Raw genomic sequence first — 21,453 nt, 5'->3', positions numbered from 1 at the left:
GAATGTGTATAAATATTGTGTGTGTCTGTATTAGATTTTTTTGCAAATTGATATCAATAAATAAATAAATTTTTTGATGAAGTAGAAAAGAGTTTTACAATTTTTTTTTATTTTATTGATAGTGACAACATAGATTATCATTCTCGAGCTTTAAAATTTTTTTTCTAATTATGTAATATTGTTTGTAATATTGTTTGAATCAATTACAAATATTTTATCATAATTTTTTACTTCTAATTTTCGATATATTTTGAAAATTTAAAAATTTACTAAATCAAATCGATTGTCTCGTTCGTTTCTCGCACAATCGATTGCATTGGTCGATTATAATCTGCGTGAACAAATCACGTGACTAATACTCATATTTTTACTATATTACAGTCAGTTAGTAGAACAGCAGTGCTGTGTACGAAATAGTAGTTGTTAAATTGAGTTAATTGTCGGTTATACAAAAATATTCGGAAAAGTTTAAGCATTTAAAGAAAATTCTAAATAAAAATCATTTTTAAACAAAATGTTTCGTAGTTCGCTTACTTTTGATAAATTATTAGGTAAATTTTTTTCATTATATCAAGTGAACAAAATGTCCGATTGTCAAATTATATTTTTAATTTTTTTATTAGATAAAGCAACGAGTCATTTGCATCTTGAACCTGATTGGGTAGCAATACTCCAAATATGTGATTTAATACGTCAAGGAGACGTGCAGTAAGTGAATATTATCATTTAACCTAAAGCTAACCTTACTATTTTTTAATGTGAAATGATGAAACAACAATGTTTTAGTTTTAAAATATATGTATATATTTTTAAAGTTATTTTTTAAATTGAAAATTATTTAAATCTTCTTAGTTTTTTTTTATATATATTTTCATTACCATTATTGATAACATTAATAATATCTAATTATTATTATTAATATCTTATTATGTTTATATGAATTAATAAAAAAAAATCAAATTTTATATATTATATATTTTTACATATACAGACCAAAAGCAGCACTCGCAGCTATAAAAAAGAAAATGACAAATGCAAATCCACATGTAGCTTTATTTGCTCTATTGGTAAGAAAACTTAATGCTTTGATAAATATTCTATTATTTATTTATTATTATTTATATTACAAACATGTTGTTTTATTATTAAGGTTCTAGAATCTTGTGTCAAAAATTGTGGTACATTGATACATGATGAAATTGGTACCAAACAATATATGGAACAACTTAAAGAGTTAGTAAAAACAACAACACATGAAAATGTTAAACTTAAAACTTTAGAATTGATTCAAGCTTGGGCTCATGCATTTCGTAATAGTCCTAAATATAGAGCAGTGCAAGTATGTTAAATAAAAATGCTTATATGTTATTTTTATTTTTATTTTATTTTTAATAATGTAAAATATTAATATTAATAAAATATTTAGGATACACTTAATATAATGAAAGCTGAAGGACATAAATTTCCTACTTTGAAAGAAAGTGATGCTATGTTTATTGCTGATACTGCTCCAGCATGGGCAGATGGAGATGTGTGTCATCGTTGTCGAGTATCATTCGGAATGGTACAAAGAAAACATCATTGTAGAGCATGTGGTCAAGTATTTTGTAGTCAGTGTTCAAGTAAAGTATCTACACTGCCTAAGTTTGGAATTGAAAAGGAAGTTAGAGTTTGTGAAGCATGTTATGAACAACTTAATAAGTAAGTATTACATTTTTATTATAATGTATTATAACTTTTATTATATTATACTTATTTATTATATTATAACTTTTATTTTGTTTTCAATTATTTCATTTATTTTTATAGACCATCTACAGCTCAAATTAAAGAAGCAGATTTACCTGCTGAATATCTTAACAGTTCTTTAGCTCAACAACAGCAAGTATGCAATTGCATAAAAAAATTAAAAATTAAAATGAAAATTAAAATGAAAAATATGTACATAAAATAAAAATATTCTATTTTATTAGGTACCTCCTAGAAAAACAGCAGCTGAGTTGCAAGAAGAAGAAGAACTTAATCTTGCTATAGCTTTAAGTCAAAGTGAAGCAGAACATCAAGAGAAAGAAAAAAAAAGAGGAAATCGTGCAGCAAAAATAAATCCTCCTAATACACGTGTTGTGAGAACATCTTCACCACCGCCATCACCTGTTTGTTTACAAAAACACAAACTAAAAAAAATATATGTATAGGATGTTTTTTTTATCTCGCAAAATTCTTATAAAAAATTATTAACTATTTATACTTAATTATTATTAATATCGGTTTAGAAAATATTTTAATTCAGAAGAAAATAATAATTTGTGATTGACTCTAATTCAGTAAGATAATCTTTGTACTAACACATAGAAAACAAATTTTTTTTTATTAGCTATTATTTCTAGTTAAAATCTATAGAACATATAAGTATTAATAAATGAGATAATAACAAAATAAATAATAATAATATATTTTATAGAAAATATTCAGATAAATTGATTAATCTGAAATTGAAATCTGAAATTGTATGGCTCTATTTATGTTAAAATCTTTTTCACTATAAAAAAAATTTACAAAAAAATAATTTACATCATAATGTTTTTTTTGTAAAGCAAATTTTTGTAAAAACATTTTTTTGATATATTAAGTCTGTATTTTTATTTTGCGAGATAAAAGAAATACTTTATATATATTGTAAATGTATTATAAATTTTATTTTTCAGCAAGAAGAAGCAGAAGTTGATCCAGAACTTGCTAAGTATTTGAATCGTAAACGTTGGGAACTGAGACAAAGTGCACTTGAAGAGCATAGTTCCAGAGCAGATGTTACAAGTCCTTCAGCTCCTAATATAAGTAGTCCAATGCCACAAAAAGTTATAATCACAAAACAACAGAATGGAGAAGTTGATAATCAAATGGAAGAATTTGTTAATGCTTTACGTTCTCAAGTTGAAATTTTTGTTAATAGAATGAAAAGTAATTCATCAAGAGGAAGATCAATTGCTAATGATAGTTCAGTACAAACTTTGTTTTTAAATATTACTGCTATGCATTCCAGGTTTGTTTCAAAGAATATTTTTAATTTATACACGTATAAAATTTTATCATATAATAAATTTTTTTAGATTATTGAGATACATTCAAGAACAAGATGATAGTAGAGTATATTATGAAGGTCTTCAGGATAAATTAACACAAATGAAAGATGCTAGAGCTGCTTTAGATGCTTTACGAGAAGAACATAGAGAAAAATTACGAAGACAAGCAGAAGAAGCTGAAAGACAAAGACAAATGTTGATGGCTCAAAAATTGGCAATTATGAGAAAGAAAAAACAAGAATATTTGCAATATCAACGTCAGCTTGCTTTACAAAAAATTCAAGAACAAGAAAGAGAAATGCAAATGAGACAAGAACAACAAAAGCAACAATATATAATGGGTATACATATAAGTTCAATAAAGTAAATTGAATTAAATATGAAATAATTTTTATTACATTAAATATGATTTAGGTGGTTATCAAGCAGTTTCTGGTTTTATTGGACCATCTCAAGGTTCACCTGTTCGTCACGTTCAGTATCAAACACCAGGAACTAACTATAATCCTATGTCGCCAACTAATCAAGGATTTATATATGGGCAACCTTCTATGAAACAATATCCCATGCAAAGTTATAATATACCACCAATGAATTCTATGCCACCTCATGTAATGGGACCAATAACAAATCAAGAACAACCAACTGATCCTGTCCAGGGACATGAGGCGATGGGTCGAGTTTCTGTTTCTGGACCAGGAATGGTTAGTATAATTCTAAATATATTTATATACATTTATATATATTTGTTTTCAATATTTTTAAAAAATATTTCTTTGTTTTTTATATAATTTAAAAAATATTTTGATTCATATATTTTATTTAATTATTTTCTATATTTTTTTTTGAAGATGTCTCAAATTACAAATCCCATACCGCAACTTCAGCAAACAGGTGGACATCAAATGGGACCTCCATCGCAACAAGGTCCTCCACCAAGTCATATGACACAAACACAATCAACAGCAGTGCATATGCCGCCACATCAGGGTCCACAAATTACACAGCCAGGACCACCAAATCAAATTCCTCATACTATACCTCAGGTACCACAAAGTCATATGGGTCCATCACCTGCACAAATGGGACCTGGAGCACACGGCCCTCCAGGACAAGTTGTAGGTCTGCAAATGGGACCTCAACAATCATCTTCAATGCCAGGTCCTCAAGGATCTTCGATGCAACCTCATGTTTCAAATACACCTATTTCATCCCAAGGATCAGCAACAATTCAAATACCATCTGGAACTACAACTGGATCGATTTTAACATCGAATCCACCAATACAAGGTTCTCAGACACCTGGTGTACCAACTATGCAAGGTATAACTCAAGTTCCAGTATCTCAAGGACAACAATTACAATATCAACCACCAACTTCTCTACCAGCTGCATCAAATGAATCTTCCCAAGTAAAAGAGGATTCGAAACCGGAAACAGCAGAATTAATTTCTTTTGATTGAATGAATAACTTGTGCATACAAGTTAACTTATAATAAGAAATGCATTTAAGGTAATCATTTTGCATACCAATTTTAATCTTAATTTGGCATTAATTGTCTCAATTTGATGATAAAATTTTTCAAATGTTGTTTATAGAATTAAAAAAAATATAAATTTTAAAATCACTATTGAGAAATCTAAAATAGTGATTTTCTGGATTGCGTAATATTTTTAATGAATAATATTTTACAGTATACGGAATGATATTTACGAAAATAAGAAAATATTTATTTCATTATTGGTGTTTATTTTATGTTATAGAAATTTCCAACAATAATAATAATATATATACAAATTAAATATATGATTTTTGTTGCATAATTGTTGAATATTATCTGATGAATGATTATAATATTTAAATAACAAAAACATACATTTTATGTATACGTATGTAGATATAATGTATGTACAAAATATTTATGTTACATAGCATAAAACTGAAGAAAACTAATTTCACCTATATACTTGATTTTACTAAATATATATCACTTTTTTTTTTACAAAATTAATTTTAAAATATTATTTTCCTTATGGAAAAGAAAAATGAAACATATTTACGAACATAATTACGAAACACAAGATATTTAAAATTTTTAATTATAGTAAAATTTTTTATTATATTAATCAAACATTTTTTTTTAATTTAATACTGCATTTACATTTTTATTTTTTTCTTTCTTAAAATATTTAAAAAAAAAATTTCGTGTTTTTTTTAAAAATTTATTTTTTTAATCATATTGTTTCCACTTGGCCTTTTCTTCGTGGTTTCACTTCTTGTGGACAGGTGAATGATGTTTCTTCAGAATGTTTTCTAATCACAGTTGATGACTCACCATTAGTAGAACAAGCAGAAATTTGACCATCTTTTTTTTCTTGGCATATATGTGATATATTTATTCCATTAGAAGTTAAAGATGCTTTTCGAAGCCGCATATCTTCTAAAGGAATTTCTTCACTTCGTGGTCTTGGCATTTTTGGTGAATTATCTCGAGATCGTAAACCATTTTCGTGACTTTTTTCATTTGAAATAGTATCGCTGCGTTTTGAAGTTGATGATGAAAGACCGGGGGTAGGTCTAGTAATATTTTCTCTACGCATTTGTGCTGCGAATCCAGGAACTTTATTTACTGTGAACATTGGACGCGATTGATGATCTTTTGATCTTGAACCACGTCCTATTAATCCTGAAAATTACACTAAAATGTTAATTTTTATAATTTTTATCAAATTTATTTATTTTTGCAATAATATCTCTTACGTTCATGTCGAAAACCACGTAGTGCATAATTTGGTGGTGTTGTAGCGTGCGGTATGCTTGTAGGAATGTCCAGCAATCTTGCAATTTGAGTCATTTTTTTTTGTCTTGCTTTTATTCGTCCTTTTGTTAGCCTTTAATAAAAAAAATCAATACAAAATGAAATATAACAAATATTATATTACGTAAGCTTACCTTTGTTTCGCGGCCATACATCTTATATGATCATCGAAAATGAATTTTGTTGATAATAGTGGAACACGATTGCCAGTACTACTACTTAAAGGTTTATAAATTGTTAAGTGTAAACATCTAGAATCATCTTTATCACCTGCGACTTCGATATCTTGCAGAAATCCTACCAATTTTGCTACACCCCAACCGAGTTTACTAGTATCAGGTTCAACAAGAATTAATTGTACTACATCTATGACGAGAAAACGACGAATTTTCTGGCCATCTTTCCATACAACTGTACATGCGATTAAGTCGCTATTGTCTATATAAAAAAATAATTATAATTTAATATTTGTATAAATGAATATTTAATTCGAATATAAAAAACAAAGTAACTTTTACTTAGATCAAGAACATTATCAACTTGAATACAATTAGCTGGATTCGTTAATGGCAATTGTGTTTCTGCTTCCATATTAAGAGTCAATGATAAATCTCTTATTAAAAAGAATACTCTTATAGCGCGTCTTGCTCTTTCAACCTATATAAACATTAATTTTGTTTCTTATTAGTTTAATAACTCATTATATTAATAATAAAATAAAAAACTTGATCTTCAAAATATTTACATCTCCACATGGTAATCTTTTAGTGAATTCGATACCCGTCATTGGAGTTCCTGTTGGCGGTAATAAAATATTACTGTCCATCATTAACCATTCCACATTCAAAGGTCGTTTTTGAATTTCGCTATATTCATCTTCAAACATATCTAGAAATATATCTTCACTCTAAAAATAAAATCAAAATTTTTTTATGATTTTTAATATTTGAGAAAAAAAATTAGTATCTGATAATAACAGACCTTATAAAAATTTTTTAATAATGATGTACTTTGTTCTTTGGCTGCTTGAATTGCTGCCAAATGTGAATCTTTTAACATGCTTTGTCCTTCTGACATTACTAATTGTATTAGCAATTTAATTGTCAATTCCAAAGTAACAAGTCTTACTCTTGCATCTAATAAAAATATTATTTATCGATTATTATGTAAAAAATTAGAAAAAACATTCTATAAAATGACTCACTTGTTTGACAACTTAATGTTATAATATGAATCAGTCTATCTATTAAAATTTCATTATATGAATTCGTCGTTGAATTTTGTGAATTGCATAAAATTGGATCCAAAGTTTTACGATCTATGCCCTTAAAAATTTATTTAATTAAAACAAAAATAAAATCTTATCACATACAATATTTTTAAAATGTTTTACCTACTTGATTGTTAGCTAGAGCGTATAATAAACATAATGCGAATAGAGCGGCATAATCATTTTCTGTACAGAATAAAGAATTTAAAATAGTTTCTAAAAATGGCTTATTTGATAATGATTCAGTTACATTTTTTTGAGCATGAGGTGTTAAGGGACTTTCTAGTGCTAATCTTTGTTCTTTTTCTTCATCAGTAACATTTAAGTGTTTGATTTCTTCTAAATCTTCAGTTGGAATGTTTATTTCTTGTTGTTCTGGACTCATAAGTATAGGCATATCTCCCGATGAAGCAGTATCAAATGATGTACTGGCATGATTTATTTCTAAAACTTCTTCACTTCCATTCTCACTATCTTTTCTTTCTAAATTATTTTCATCTTCACAAAGTTCATCTGACATTGTTAATGATTCACTTAAATTTTCTAAAGATTTTTCTAAACTTTCTTTTGGTGGTGAAAAAGCAATTGGCTTATCTGATGAAATATCACCATACATTTCAAGTACTTTACTTGCACCTGTTTGTATTGTCTCTAAATCTGATAATAACATTACTGCTGCTAATGTATGTACAAGAGGACCATGAGAGACTATTAAAAATACTTGAGAGAGTAAAAACAAAGCTACAACAATGCTCACATGTTTTCTTTCTTCCTATTAATTATAAACAAATCAAATTTAAATTATTATCATATCAAGTAATTCTAAATCTAATTGAAAACATACCTGATTTTGGCACAGAAGATTTTTGTGTTTCATAAGTGAATAAACATATAATGGAACTAATAATTTATGAAGCAAATGTTCTGATAAAACTTTATTTAAATCAGATATATTTAAACAAAGAATATCATTTAAATAATGCAAGTGATCCAAATGTTCTGCTACTAAATCTGATAATCTATTTTGGCTTTGATGACTGAAATATATATGTATATATATATATATATTATGAAATATCTTTTTGATATAATTATTTAAGTCATGTTTTTTTTAAATAATAACTTACTCAGCATCATTTCTAACACAAGTATCAAGCTCTATAATATGATTACCAATAAACCATACAAGATTGCTGAAATAGGGAGCAGCAGTGCGATCTCTTATAAATGCTAGCATAGAAGCATCTTCTACTCGATATACATTTAATGTTAAAGTTCGCACTGCTATACGAACCATTCCTTCTGAGTGATTAAAAAATTTAATTGCTTCTGTATACAATGGAAAATCATTGGTGTGCTGATAAAAAAATTAGAAATTAAAACATACTCTTTTTTATATATCAAGTGCAGAATTTAAATGATGATGATAATGATAATGAAAATGATCACAATAAAAAGCATATGAGTAAATTAACTATAAATACTATAGAAAAAACTATAGATATTATAACATTAAAATTGGGAAGAAATAGTAAAAAATTATTATTAAAATTAATGAGTATGAGATTAGCAAAAGTGAAATAATAGACACAGAGGATTATCATGTGTACCTCGTTTACCTCATTATAAAAAAAGTGAATGGTATGCGCATTTAACTTCAAGCTTAAAGTCTTTAAAAAACTGATATAGTATGCCATCACTTCTTCATCACTGAAGTCAAATTTGTGCACTATTATACTGTTTACGTGATTATTACTTAATAAATAATCTGAAAACATATATCTTTTTAAAATTTTATCAAAAGTGATCAAACAAATTTATAATAATTTTGGTTATAAACTTACATAAAGATGTTTCATTACGTATATTTTCAAATAAAATGTTTAAAGTTTGTAATAATTGAACACATACATAGCTTCCACATTTTTGCTTCATTATACGTAAAAAAAATGAAAGCATGTTTTTTTCCAGAAAGAAACTAATAAAGAATACACAGTTATTATTTATCATACAAAATTTATTAATATGATCAAATAGCAATTATATTATAAAAACTTACTCAAATACACTGCTATCATTTTGGTCACCCCATATTAAAATTTCAGCTATGGAACGAAGAGTTTCTACCAATAAGCCTCTATTATTTTCAGATACTGTTTGATTTTTTGAAAGAACATGGTATAAATATCTATATATAATAATAAACAAAAAGTAAAAGTTTACATATAGTTTATATATATACACATATATATATACATACTTAAGGTGTTCTAAAGAATGAGGATTTTTGGGCTTCCACAGCCCTCCACCAAACCAGCTTCGACTTCGAAACATTTTTTAGCAATACAACTGCATTTGGGTGGTGTCTTGCATTAAATTCATATTCCTTTTGTTTCTTGTCTTTTTTTTTCTTTTTTCTTTTTTGTTAAAGAAATATTACCGACATTTGTTTATGTTATTAAAATTATAATTATTTAATGTTTATTTAAAATTTTTATGAACATTAAAATGATTGTCGAAATAGCAATAAAATTTAATACATTATTCAGGTTAGAATTACTTTTCTATTATATATTTTTATTTTTGTTTTAATTATTAATTACTATAATTTTATATAAAGTGTATTTACATTTTTTATACATTTTTTTAATTACACAATTAACAGTTTTTAAAATTATAATAATCACGTACTTTCAATTTTACGCGACGCAAAACGAAGCCTACCCTCCATTACTGAATAACCAGTGGAACTATATGTTAGGTTAGTTTAATGTCACTTATTATTAGTTAGAAATGTTAGAATTTTTATTTATAAAAAATATAATATTAATAATATTATTAAATTTTATATAAATAATGAATGTAAATAAATAGATAGAAAAAAATAATAGAAAAAATAAAGAAGAAATATCAATATAATTATATTATGAAGTGATATGGAATGAGATATCAGAGTTTCTTATATTGAAAAAATTAATATAAATATTTAAATATGATGAGAGTATTAGAATTATACAGTGGTATTGGTGGAATGCATTATGCTCTTCAAGGTAAATTATTGTATAACTATATTTTAAATAAACTTAACCTCTATATTATTGAAGAAATTTAACCTCAAAAAAAATTTTTAAACAAAATTTTTTATTATTATAAATAATATTATGAATAATATTATTATATTTTAAATAAAATATATAATTATCACAAAAAATTTTATTTTCAGAAAGTGGTATTAAAGGTGACATTGTTGCAGCAGTTGATATAAATACTGTTGCAAATAGTATATACAAATATAATTTTCCAAATGTATTACTTTTGAATTGTAATATTCAATCACTTTCTGCACAAGAGATAAATAATTTAAATATAGATACTATCTTAATGAGTCCTCCATGTCAACCTTACACAAGAATAGGACTTCAAAAAGATATATTGGATAACAGATCTTCTTCATTGCTTCATGTTCTTTCATTGATTCCTCAAATAAAAACATTAAAATATATTCTCCTTGAAAATGTAAAAGGATTTGAAAAGTCTGAAATGAGAAATGCTCTATTAAAATGCATAAATACTAGTGGATTTAATTATAAGGAATTAATTCTAAGTCCTTGTCAATTTGGTATTCCAAATACCAGATATAGATATTATTTATTAGCAAAAAAAAACAATCTTGAATTTTGTTTTGATCAATCTATATTAAATTTTGAATTATCAGATTCTATTTTAAAGATTCTTCCTAAAAGTAAATATAATTTATTAGCGGAAAAAAGTTATACTCAAGATTCTAAAACAGATAAAAATTGTTATACATTGGAAAATATTCTAGAGCATGTTGAAGGATCACAATATTTAATTCCTAAAAAATTGTTGGAAAAAAGAGTTTGGTTAATGGACATACGAACATCACAAAGCAATGGTTCTTGTTGTTTTACAAAAGCTTATAGCCACTATGTAGAAGGGACAGGTTCTGTATATTGTCCATATTCAGAAAAAACAATTAAAGAAGCATTTTCAGAAGCAAATAAATATGAAAGACAATCATTAGAAGTATCAAAAATTCTGGAAAAATTAATGTTACGATATTTTACACCTAGAGAAATATGTAGATTAATGTGTTTTCCTGAAGAATTCATATTTCCAGAATATATAACAGATAAACAAAAATATAGATTATTGGGAAATTCAATTAACATATATGTGGTTAGCAGATTAATATTTTTATTACATATTGAAAGAAAGATTACATAATATATTTATGTAAATATATCTCATATATGTTTCTAATTAAAAAAAATATATTTTTTTATATTTTAAAACAGAATTAAAAAATCTTAATAATTTAAAAGTATTTATGAAAAAATTAAACATTAGATAAATAAATGCTATATAGTATATTTAGTCTTCAGTATAAATACAAATCATTTACAATTATTGTAATTGATTGCAAATATTGCAATCTAGCATTTACAATTTTATAGTTAACTATATATTTTATATAGTTTTTGTATTTCATTTTCATTTAATAACTTTAATCAATTCTTAGAAATAATATATTTAGCAAATAATTGTTCAATATCTTTATTATTTTAATACAAAATTTTAAAATACTTAAATAAATATTTTATATAGTTTCTAATTCAGGTGGAATGTGAATCTTTTTTTCTAATGCAAATTTTTTTAATGCTTGATATTTAGAATGCCAAGATTCAATTTCTTCTCTCATATGATTATTGTCTTCCTGCATAGCTTCCATATCACGATATTCTTGTGTTTTCTCTGATTCTAATTCATCTTTTTGCTCAATTCTTTTGATACGACAACTAGCTGCATACCCTCTATTTTTTAATGTCCGTCTACGTTGTTTCATACGTACTATTTCTTCTCTAGATAATCCACGCAATTTCAATTGCCTGTTTAAATCTCTTACTGATATAGTTACTAGTTCATCATCGCTAATGTCTAGACAAGGTCCAGGTGACAGAGGATCCTGTATAAAAATTGATTATATCTTTTCATTAATTATGTAAAATAAAAAATATAAAAATTATTTTTTACATTTTTAAACATTTTATGATTTTTATTTTTCATTTAGAAGATTTGTAATAATTATTAAAATTAGTTTCTTAATTTATTATTATTATAAAAAATGTATATTTTTTTCAAGGAATTTATAAATGATACTTTGTTTTCTTCTACGTCATTGATAGACTTAGAAACATGACGCATTGATAAGAAAAAAATCATGCATTATGCAGGAAAACAACGTACCATTTTTATAGATCGTTTTCCATCCATGGATATTTCTTTTTAACTGAATTTTTCAAGTTACAATATCAAAAAACCACCAAAGTTCTGATTTTACTCTAGCTTTTACGCTTTGAAGAAAAATTTGCTTAGTCATCGTAGAATCTGTTGCTGGTCAGTTCATCCATTGGAACGATGGTAGATATCTTTCTAAAAACATAATCTTTTCATTCATTTATTATATATTCATATAGATTTATGAAAATTATATTAGCATTTCATTGAAAATATATAATAATATTTTCTTTACATTATTGAAAATCATAAAGCAATCATATTTGATTTTGAAGAAATCGCATATTATGTCCATATTTTGAATTCTATAGATGGCGCACCATGATATTAAGCTAGATATATGTATACTTTTATTTGAGTTGTAGTATTTCACAATAGAGGGCTACTTTTCGTTTATACGTATATAGATTTAACACAAATATGGCGGGTTTTGTGAATCATAATGATTAATCTTTGCTGTAAAAATTTGAAAACATGAATCATGTGTCTAATTTCAATTTCTTATGATTAAGAGTGAATAAAAAAAAAATAATATATGTTCAATTCATGATATTCTTATTAAGTTTACATTTTTTTTAAATTTTTACTATAAGTTAAAAAATTAATTTCACATTTTTTAAATATTGTATTATTTTATTAAATTATTTTTTTGTTTTATTGTTATTATACAATATTTATATTTCATATACAATTACATGCAAAGTCTTTACAAACGTTAAATTTTGTTCAAATGTTTGCGTAGTATTTCCGATGTTTCAGTAATGCAGGTGGCGTTCTTAAATCATTCAAATGTTGTCAAAATGATATTAATTTTGTTTTTTGTTTATATTTATTAGTATTTAGTTGGTTCAATATTAATAAATAGTGAAATTTATATTCAGTTTTATTTATAAATGCATATGTGTAAAATAAAATAGTAAAAAGAATAATTTAATATATACAATAAAGAAAATATGTTATATGTCACATTTTTGGCGTTATCCATGAATTTTTACGTATTAGTTAGAATAACAAATAAAATAAATTTTCATTAAATAAACACAATTGAATATGTAGCACTTATTATTCATAATGAAAAATAAATGAAAAATAAATAGCTTTACAAATATATTAATATAATAATGTATACTTGTAAAATAAAAAGGAAAAACTAGAATTTTTAAAAGTGTTGAGAATAATATAATAATGTAAGAATCAATTTAATACGAATAAAATACATTTAAAATAAATTAATTTAATCTAATGCGAATAATTAGATTAAAATTTCATATTATAATATTATAAATATAAATTTCAAACAATTGAAGTAAGATTTAATTTATAATTTGTAGCATTTTTCATAATGAATTATATTTAACATAATTTTGTACATAGAATAATATTAATTAATAATTCAATGAAATAAAAAAATCTATATATGATTCATTTAAAAAAATTATTTAAATTTTTAATTTATTTAAAAAAAGTTATACTTTATTGTGAAATATCTTCATTATGGAATGCTATAAAATTTATATTATATAATATATATTATAAAATATATATTATATATTTATATTACATTATATATATTTATATATATTAAATTATATATCAAATCATTAATCTTTTTTTTTTTATTATTATTTTTATTATATAAGAAAGAAAAAATCATTTTGCAGTAATGGTTATTAAGTTTTTATTTTTTTTCTATTTCAGATCCAGAGAATGATTATCTCTTAGGAACAGTAATTAAATAACTGAGAAGATGACGACTGGTAGAAAAGGAAAGAAGAGAAAAAGAACAAAGAGATATGACACTATAGATGGTAAGAAAGAAAATATTCGTTAAGTGAAAATATAAATGAACTATTGTTCAAGAAATATATTTATAAATTTCATAATAAATGAAATTGCAAAGTTTATGCAATGATTTTTAAATCAATTTTTAGTTATTCTTATTATTTCTTTCTTCATATTTTTGTTTAGAAAATTTTGATTAAAATATTTTTAATCAACTTTATTCAACAACAACAATGAATCTCATTTATATTTTCATATATATATATATATCTGTTTTGATTTTTTTTACGATTCAATGATTTGTCGCATTGCGGTTAATCGAATGTCTACGTATTTCCCTTCACAACTGCAGTGATCGACTTGTGAATGCTTTTGTCGTGTTTTGGACAGGGATACGATTTTCTTAAAAGAACTTAGGAGAAATGCCAATGCAGCATATTGGGCAAAGGGATTCGTTTCTTAAAATAATGAAGAAGAATGTAAGATATAATTTAAAAGATATCATAGAAAGAAAAGATATATTTTGAAATATAATTTTATTATTGTAAATATCAATTTTTATTCTCCAATCATTTTTACAATTTTTACAATATTATCTTGAATGAATTTATAAATTTTAGGATAGACTACGAATACTATTAAGAAATTTCATTATACATTTATGACAAATGAAAAGATTTATTTGATAGATTTATAACTCAATAGTTTGATTAACTCTAGACTTATGAGGATAAATCTTTTATGTTTTGATTTGATTTTAAATTTAATTGATATATCACAACAATGAAGAAATTTCTATAAAGTATTGATATAAATTTAAAATTTGTATAAATTGATAAAGTAATTTCAATTGAAGATGGTTTTCATAGTAACGCAATTTGTTTAAAAACTATATAATTCATCTTAATTTAATCAATCATAATTTAATTTGATATTTCATTTAATTTATAATACAACTCCTTTAATTTTTAGACAGGATTATTAGTTCACTGATACGATATAACGAATAATTGTTATAACATATAAGATAATGAATAGATAACTGAAGCTATTGTTTGATTATTATCTAAATTAAAACTATTATTCTGAAAGATCATGATACTTACTATTAAACAGCTTATCCATTGCTGGAAGTTCATTAATATACACCAAATATTCCAGACAGTATCTTGATCTGTATGATCATTATTAATCTTTTTATCTTGAGATTCGATTTATCCCTTTACCATAATTCTCTTCTTTCTCTGTCTTCTTTCTCTTAAATTCATTTTTCAAATTTTTCAAATTCTTCAAAATTCCAAGATCATTTTCGATAATGGAATATCCACAAAACTTAGTAAATTAGCTAGAAACTCATCGATATCCAAATCCAATCCAATCCAAATCTAATGATTTAATTGAATAAACAAAGAATTAAATTTCATTTTCAAAATATAGTAATTTAATTATTTCGCGTCCCCCCAATTTTTTATTTTCTCAATTAACCCCTCTAAGGAGTTAATCCCGATCGATTCGATGAGCATGATGACGATTCCTTAAAGTCCTTAAAACTTGTTGGTCGCGATAGTCCTTGAAGTTTACGCGTTGCTTATCGTGTTTATCGTCGTCGACACACCGGGCGTCGTTTCGACGTTCTCGGTCGTTCTCGGACGTGTTCGGGCATCGCGCCGACGTTCCGTCGCGACGCAGCTGACAGTCGGTGGCCGAGCATCGCGACGCGCGCATTGAATAAACGTGCTACAATTTTTATTCGTGACACGCGACGAATCTTTCCTCGCTTTTTTTTTTTGCCCTTCCCCTTTTAGAGAAGAAATCTGTCGATTAAACCGCGATAAATTAATCTCGATCGCGAGTAAACGGGTTTTGGGTGGCCGTTTTCTCTTCCCTATCCCGATCGTGGACCACCGGGAACTACGTGGGACGAAAGGAACACGTCGCAACTCGAAACTGCAGAAAATGTCCTGCTGTCTATCACGCGGACAACACTGATGGTCTGTATCATAAATACGTGCGCGACGAGAAAAAAAGATTCTCGAAATTGGCTCGCGGAGAAATTGCCACGCGACTTCCGAAGGCTCGAGATCGAGGGATGATTTTATTCGGTTCGGTATGGGAACGGCAAGGGATGGAAATATGTTTTTATTTATAAAAAAAGAGATAGCCGATCATTGGTTGGGAATTTTCTCTATCGGTCTATCTATAGATAAGATGATTTATCTACGATGTGGAAAGAATGTCCTTCTTTCTTCTTTTCATATTTTTCATATTTGCATTGCATAAATAATTGCCTTGCGTTGTTCTACGCGTGGGAGTAATTTTATTTAAAAAGTCGAATTGCTCGGAAAATGAAATGGAATTATTCGGTGAAATTAATAGAAGTGAAATATTTCATTATTAGGAATTTCGACCAACGCAAAATGTAAAGGATTGTGTGTGTGCGTGTGTGTGTTCATTGATGTTTCCGGATTAGGGATTAAATAACTCTCACTCTCCCATTTTCGAATCGAATTATTTAAGAAACAACATACGCCCTGATTTATGTCAATACACGATTTGCGTTTCGTGTTAATAGTAAATCGGATTGATCGTGTAAATGAAAGAGGAAACGGTAACCTTGGGAATAACAATCTTTCATCCGATACGACTTTCAAGCAAATCAGAAAATCCTTCGAACGCGTTTCAAGGTTTTTTTTTCAATTTATATATACACATATATATATTTACATTTTGTAAGAAGAAATCATTGTCATATATTTATTTATTCTTTTCGAAGTATTTTTATTCGTACACCTTTCGAAATATATAAATCAATCTGATGTTCATTGATCAGGAATTTCTTCGTTCCATACTGTGTGAAACTTTTCACGTGTTATCACGTCGCAAATATTCTCGACAAGTTTTTTTTTGTCGACAGTTTCCTCGCTTTTTTATCGAAAACATAGTAACGTCGAACAAAAGTTACTCTTTTATCATCAAACTTGCAAAAAGTAGAATAATATTGGTATGGAATAAACGATCAAATGGGAGTTTCATATATCGTTCGTCTTAATAATTTGAAAAATTATCGACGATAGTCTAACAATAAACGTTTTCGTTTCTTCGTACGAATTGTATATATCCGCTTATTTGGATATCCGTTCGATCGATTAATTTACAAAGCTAACGAAGTACATGCTACATGCTTTGTTTCAATGTATTTCCATTTCCTTTTGTGTATTAAAAATTGTACAAAATGTTCAAGATTATCATTTCATAACAAACAAAGTTATTTTCGAAGCACTTCCTTTCGTATTTTTTCTTCTTTCGTTAAATTTGTCGAGTCTTGTCTTATTTCTTACGTTTTCTTCTATTAATTATCCTTTCTTATCTTCGTCGATAGTGTTACTTTTTAACATTTTCTCGTATTTATCTTCCTCTTCTTCTGTCATCGGTTTCCTTTTTCGTTGAAACAATTTCAAAGATGAAATTTAAAGTATAATTTTTTCCAATAATATTTCCGTATTTAATTTAAAGAATTAAAATTTATTCCTCCTCGTTACAATGTCAATTGTTCTTTTCACCACTTTCAATTAATACAAATAAATTTCTCTTATTCAATCCGTTTAAAATTTCGTTGTTTTGTTTACGAGTGTTTCGGAATTTCCATTAATGCATTTTACCCAGAGAAAAATTATTTTCACGAAGGCTCTTGATGCTTTCGTTTAAGCTGTCCATTGAGTCACAGTATTCTCTTTTTCACCCCGTTTCCCTGATTTGTTTCAATCGTCGAACCGTATCCCCGATTAAAGAAATCTTGTTAATTCCAAAAACGTCTCTTTTCACCGTTCCTTTAACTCTCGAACAACTCTTCCAGTTGCTTATCTATATATTTCCAACATGGAAAAGTGTCTTCTTTTCAACGGATCCTCGATCAAGATTCTGGATTTCCCACAATTTTCACTTTGACAATTCTTCTACGAGCTCACGAACTTCTTAACGCGTATCGATTTAATTTAACACGAAAAACGGATAATTGGATTACGTTAAATCCGAATCATACAAGATTTAAAGATTTACAAGATTTGCCAAGATGACTTAATCGTGAAATTCGTTAAACGCAATGTGCGTTCCCCTTCCCAGTTTTTCTAAGCCGTGCGATAATCCGTTGAACTTATCATCGTTAAAAATCGCAATCCCAGACTAACGAAATCCTTGAAATCATCCCCTCGTTTCTTAGAACATCTACGACGAGGCGACGGTTCACAAACATATCTCTTTGGGGCGCGAAAAATCTTGGAATCCGTAAATCTTGACGCGTTTATGACGATTACGTTTTCGGCGAGGAATTTTTGCGGCGAGCGGATTTTTCGCAACGGGACAAAATTTCTTCTCGTGGCAAGATACTCGAAAAATATCGGCCTTCGAGCTATCCTGAAATAAAGTAAGTTGTTCAACGTTTCGAGAAGAGAAATGAATGGACACTGCGTGGGTTCCCCGGACACGTTATTAATGAAATTTCGTGAGGTCCCTACGCTATCGTGCTGCTAAAAGTGGAAAAGTTATTCGTTCATCTTTATAAAATCGCTCCTCCGTGTTTCGTTGCAAAGTAATCTGAAAAGTAATCGGGGAGAAAGTTGGTATCGTGCGCGTGTCAAAAGGAAATTAAACAAAATTTTCCCGGTCGATTACATTCGTGGGGATTAGGATCAGAAGTTGGCGATATCCTCGCAAGAATGGCGATTGTTACCGTGGACGAACGACACCGTTACGCGAAACGTAAAGCTTAAAATAGTGCGCGTGGAAATGAGATAGACCGTTTAAGGGACGTTATCTTCGTGAATGATATTCCCGATGGGAGAACAAATTTACGTCTTTCCGAGAAATTTCTGTGTTTAAGTGGTGATAACGCCTACCCCCTTCGCCATGTTCTACGATTCTACAAAGCTAATTATTTTTAGGTTGATTAAGAAATGATAGCAAGATGATAACAAGATAGGACGTGTTTCTTTCCTCAAACCACTTTTCGAAACACTTTTCGATTATTTTATTATCATCGCGCTTCTAAATATATTTATTCCAAATAATCGGAACAAAATATTCTGCTCGTTTGGCCGTACATTTCCTCGCACGAAAATAATTATCTTTCGTTCCACGTATCTGAAAAATGGAACCAGAGAAACTAATCTTTTTTCGTCGAGCTAATAATCCTCGTTCATGGTCGAGATCGATTGCGACCGATCACCAGTAATTTATCCATTGCGTCATTGCATTTTTTTTTTCCTCCCCTCCGTTCGAGAGACGCCCTCGAATCCTCGAAGAGAAGATCGTTTCGTCCGCTTTCGTTCACCAACATTTTTTAATTTTCCTCGTTGCTCGGTCGGGATTCTGTGCAATTTCTCCGGTTCTTGACGGTTTCGGTATCGGGATAATCGCGGTGTCCGTGTGCCGATCGATAGCCGGTGGATGGTTGGAAAATTCGAGGGCGAGGCCTCTCGCCGTGGAAATTTTATTCGAGCCGTGGCGAGTGGGAAAGTCAGCGATTTCGCGATGAAACGATGAACGAGGGAGGGAGGGAGTGAACATTTCGCGAGGGAGAAATAATGCAGAATAAGGGAGGGGAGAGTGGGTCGATTTAAAGGTTTCACCGTTGCGATTAATTGGAATCTGGCACGAGAGGATCGTATAAGCTTGTTTGGCGTGACGATTTTCTATAGCGCGTGTAACAATACGGTTATAGAATTATTTTGGAGGGATGAATCGCGACCAAGAATTCCAGAATTTCGAAAAAATTTGTTTTCCATCGAATCGGACGATGAACTCGTTTCAGAGCTATTTTTTTTTTTTTTTTTTCAATTTTTCGCGATACACGGATGAGATACGGGGATGACAAATGATAATAGTTTATCGCGAGCGATAAATATGATTTACCGCGTAAAATTGAAATTTCGATTCGAAAGTCGTTTAATTTGAATTTTGCGCGTTTTTTTTTTCGATCTTTTCTCAAAGTTACGACGTCGCGCTTTAAAACTTTTACCCTTCCTTTTGCGAATATTCGCAGGGATTTTGTTTCAATTAGCATCGCCCTTTCGTGAATTTCAATTAGCTGCAAGCACAGCACGATGCGACGTATCGTTATCTCCGAGGCTTCTTCTTTGTTGTTTCCGTGTCACGGCCCGTAAATTTTTCAATAGCCACCTGTCAGCGGAAAATGAAACAGCCTGTCAAACAAAGAACATCGTCCCTACTGTTTGGCAACGCGCCAACAACTCACCGGATTTTCTTATCTCGCGTTTTCTCTTCCCCTTTGCAAAAAACCAGCGGAAGAAATCGAATAGAAACGCGTCTATTCGTTTTCATTGACACCACATGGAGAAATCGTTCAACTACGATTCAACCAGCAAGTTGAAAATTTATCTTTTGCCAACAAAATGTGCTGTCTTCTTCGTACTTCACGAAGTTTTTTCTTCACGAGTTTTTCGATGATCGATGTTACGATGCATCGATCAATTCGATTTGTTTGGTAATTTTTCCTTCTGAAATATCTGAATTTGTTCAATCACTATCACCTTTTCGATAGATCTTCTCACATCAGGATTTCGAAACGTTCATATTGGACCGTTTCCCTATCGAGTACAATCAATTTTCATCGAAAGGCCTTTGATTCGAGCCTGTTTAGATCTTCCTAAATTGCGTACTCGGAAAACACGATGATCTCCCTCGAAATTCTGTTGGGGAAGAAAAGCAAAGCGATTCGACTATCGTCCCTAAAGCTCTCCCCAAATAGCTTTCCAAGTGCCTTTGATCGGTGTTAAAATTTAAAACAGGGTTTGATTCCCATCGTTTTACGAGAGGATCGTGTTACTTGAAAAAACTTCTTAATTCTGCAAAAAGAGGGAAAAAAAAAAAAGAAAAAAAGAAAAAAGGAAAAAAATATGGATAGAACGATCGGAATCGCAAGAAAAAAAATCTTTCGAAAACAATTCGAGAATCGAATTCTCGCGATCGAAGGACAAGATAAAGTGGAGCATGCTAAATTTGATGATCGATTTGGCTCGATAACGAGGAATTCTTGGTAAAGTAGGTTAGTTTAGAAACTTCCCACTTGGAAATAAAGTGGATGCGAATCGAACGCGAACGTATAGAATTCGCAACGACGTTCTTTGCAAAGCGCGACGATACTTTGATATTTTTCGAACGAACGTCC

At 28.3% G+C, this 21,453-nt stretch overlaps 5 protein-coding genes across 12 annotated transcripts in view; 3 read left to right on the top strand and 2 right to left on the bottom strand.

The window, feature by feature from the left end:
- The first annotated feature begins 415 nt into the window (after positions 1 to 415).
- LOC122711023 (hepatocyte growth factor-regulated tyrosine kinase substrate) lies at positions 416 to 4,838 on the top strand. The gene is made up of 11 exons (XM_043929385.1): positions 416 to 551; positions 624 to 708; positions 992 to 1,067; positions 1,151 to 1,339; positions 1,427 to 1,701; positions 1,810 to 1,885; positions 1,974 to 2,153; positions 2,706 to 3,040; positions 3,108 to 3,421; positions 3,495 to 3,784; positions 3,932 to 4,838. The coding sequence occupies exons 1-11, from the start codon at positions 515 to 517 to the stop codon at positions 4,541 to 4,543; spliced, it is 2,469 nt and encodes an 822-aa protein (XP_043785320.1). The 5' UTR covers positions 416 to 514; the 3' UTR covers positions 4,544 to 4,838.
- Positions 4,839 to 4,952: 114 nt separating this feature from the next.
- LOC122710980 (protein CLEC16A homolog) lies at positions 4,953 to 9,665 on the bottom strand. 5 transcript variants are annotated; one of them, XM_043929284.1, is made up of 14 exons: positions 9,430 to 9,665; positions 9,229 to 9,357; positions 9,014 to 9,147; positions 8,780 to 8,937; positions 8,297 to 8,526; positions 8,014 to 8,206; positions 7,297 to 7,941; positions 7,104 to 7,224; positions 6,881 to 7,035; positions 6,645 to 6,806; positions 6,418 to 6,556; positions 6,034 to 6,337; positions 5,842 to 5,972; positions 4,953 to 5,767 (listed from the first exon to the last, which is right to left on the bottom strand). In XM_043929284.1, exons 1-14 carry the CDS (start codon positions 9,501 to 9,503, stop codon positions 5,316 to 5,318), a joined length of 3,027 nt encoding a protein of 1,008 aa, XP_043785219.1. In that variant the 5' UTR covers positions 9,504 to 9,665; the 3' UTR covers positions 4,953 to 5,315. The 5 variants fall into 5 exon arrangements, with proteins under 5 accessions (XP_043785219.1, XP_043785220.1, XP_043785222.1 ...); XM_043929285.1 differs by having other exon boundaries at positions 8,789 to 8,937; XM_043929287.1 differs by having other exon boundaries at positions 8,780 to 8,951; positions 9,229 to 9,322.
- Positions 9,666 to 9,733: 68 nt separating this feature from the next.
- The window catches only part of LOC122711335 (ankyrin repeat and fibronectin type-III domain-containing protein 1), a 105,823-nt gene continuing 94,103 nt past the window's right edge, over positions 9,734 to 21,453 (top strand). For 2 of the 4 annotated variants that reach the window (XM_043930029.1, XM_043930025.1), the window contains exons 1-2: positions 12,488 to 12,611; positions 14,187 to 14,296. In XM_043930029.1, the coding sequence (XP_043785964.1) occupies positions 14,294 to 14,296 (3 nt within the window). In that variant the 5' untranslated portion in view covers positions 12,488 to 12,611; positions 14,187 to 14,293. Of the gene's footprint in view, positions 9,931 to 12,487; positions 12,612 to 14,186; positions 14,297 to 15,874; positions 16,262 to 21,453 lie in introns of those variants that run through there. The other 2 variants (XM_043930026.1, XM_043930027.1) reach the window with 2 other exon arrangements.
- LOC122711336 (tRNA (cytosine(38)-C(5))-methyltransferase) lies at positions 9,924 to 11,484 on the top strand. Its single transcript, XM_043930035.1, has 2 exons — positions 9,924 to 10,219; positions 10,393 to 11,484. The coding sequence occupies exons 1-2, from the start codon at positions 10,162 to 10,164 to the stop codon at positions 11,415 to 11,417; spliced, it is 1,083 nt and encodes a 360-aa protein (XP_043785970.1). The 5' UTR covers positions 9,924 to 10,161; the 3' UTR covers positions 11,418 to 11,484.
- Positions 11,575 to 12,596, bottom strand: LOC122711337 (transcription factor MafG). Its single transcript, XM_043930036.1, has 2 exons — positions 12,438 to 12,596; positions 11,575 to 12,156 (listed from the first exon to the last, which is right to left on the bottom strand). The coding sequence occupies exons 1-2, from the start codon at positions 12,462 to 12,464 to the stop codon at positions 11,791 to 11,793; spliced, it is 393 nt and encodes a 130-aa protein (XP_043785971.1). The 5' UTR covers positions 12,465 to 12,596; the 3' UTR covers positions 11,575 to 11,790.

Source organism: Apis laboriosa, unplaced genomic scaffold, assembly GCF_014066325.1.
Source record: "Apis laboriosa isolate Shangri-la unplaced genomic scaffold, ASM1406632v1 scaffold16_cov148, whole genome shotgun sequence".
Lineage (NCBI taxonomy): Eukaryota > Metazoa > Arthropoda > Insecta > Hymenoptera > Apidae > Apis > Apis laboriosa.
The sequence above is the reverse complement of the archived record's forward strand: the minus strand, read 5'-3'. Positions and strand labels throughout refer to the sequence as shown.

Bases quoted from the DNA above. Each gene is read 5' to 3' on its own strand.
- LOC122711023 (XM_043929385.1), top strand. From the start codon at position 515: ATGTTTCGTAGTTCGCTTACTTTTGATAAATTATTAG. The intron at 1,068-1,150 runs GTAAGAAAACTT...TTTATTATTAAG, and splicing joins TAGCTTTATTTGCTCTATTG to GTTCTAGAATCTTGTGTCAA. The intron at 1,886-1,973 runs GTATGCAATTGC...CTATTTTATTAG, and splicing joins CTTTAGCTCAACAACAGCAA to GTACCTCCTAGAAAAACAGC.
- LOC122710980 (XM_043929284.1), bottom strand. From the start codon at position 9,503: ATGTTTCGAAGTCGAAGCTGGTTTGGTGGAGGGCTGTGGAAGCCCAAA. The intron at 7,225-7,296 runs GTAGGTAAAACA...TAAATTTTTAAG, and splicing joins ACGCTCTAGCTAACAATCAA to GGCATAGATCGTAAAACTTT. The intron at 6,807-6,880 runs GTCTGTTATTAT...TTTTATTTTTAG, and splicing joins TATTAAAAAATTTTTATAAG to AGTGAAGATATATTTCTAGA.
- LOC122711336 (XM_043930035.1), top strand. From the start codon at position 10,162: ATGATGAGAGTATTAGAATTATACAGTGGTATTGGTGGAATGCATTAT. The intron at 10,220-10,392 runs GTAAATTATTGT...TTTTATTTTCAG, and splicing joins AATGCATTATGCTCTTCAAG to AAAGTGGTATTAAAGGTGAC.
- LOC122711337 (XM_043930036.1), bottom strand. From the start codon at position 12,464: ATGGATGGAAAACGATCTATAAAAATG. The intron at 12,157-12,437 runs GTACGTTGTTTT...ATTTTTATACAG, and splicing joins GAAAACGATCTATAAAAATG to GATCCTCTGTCACCTGGACC.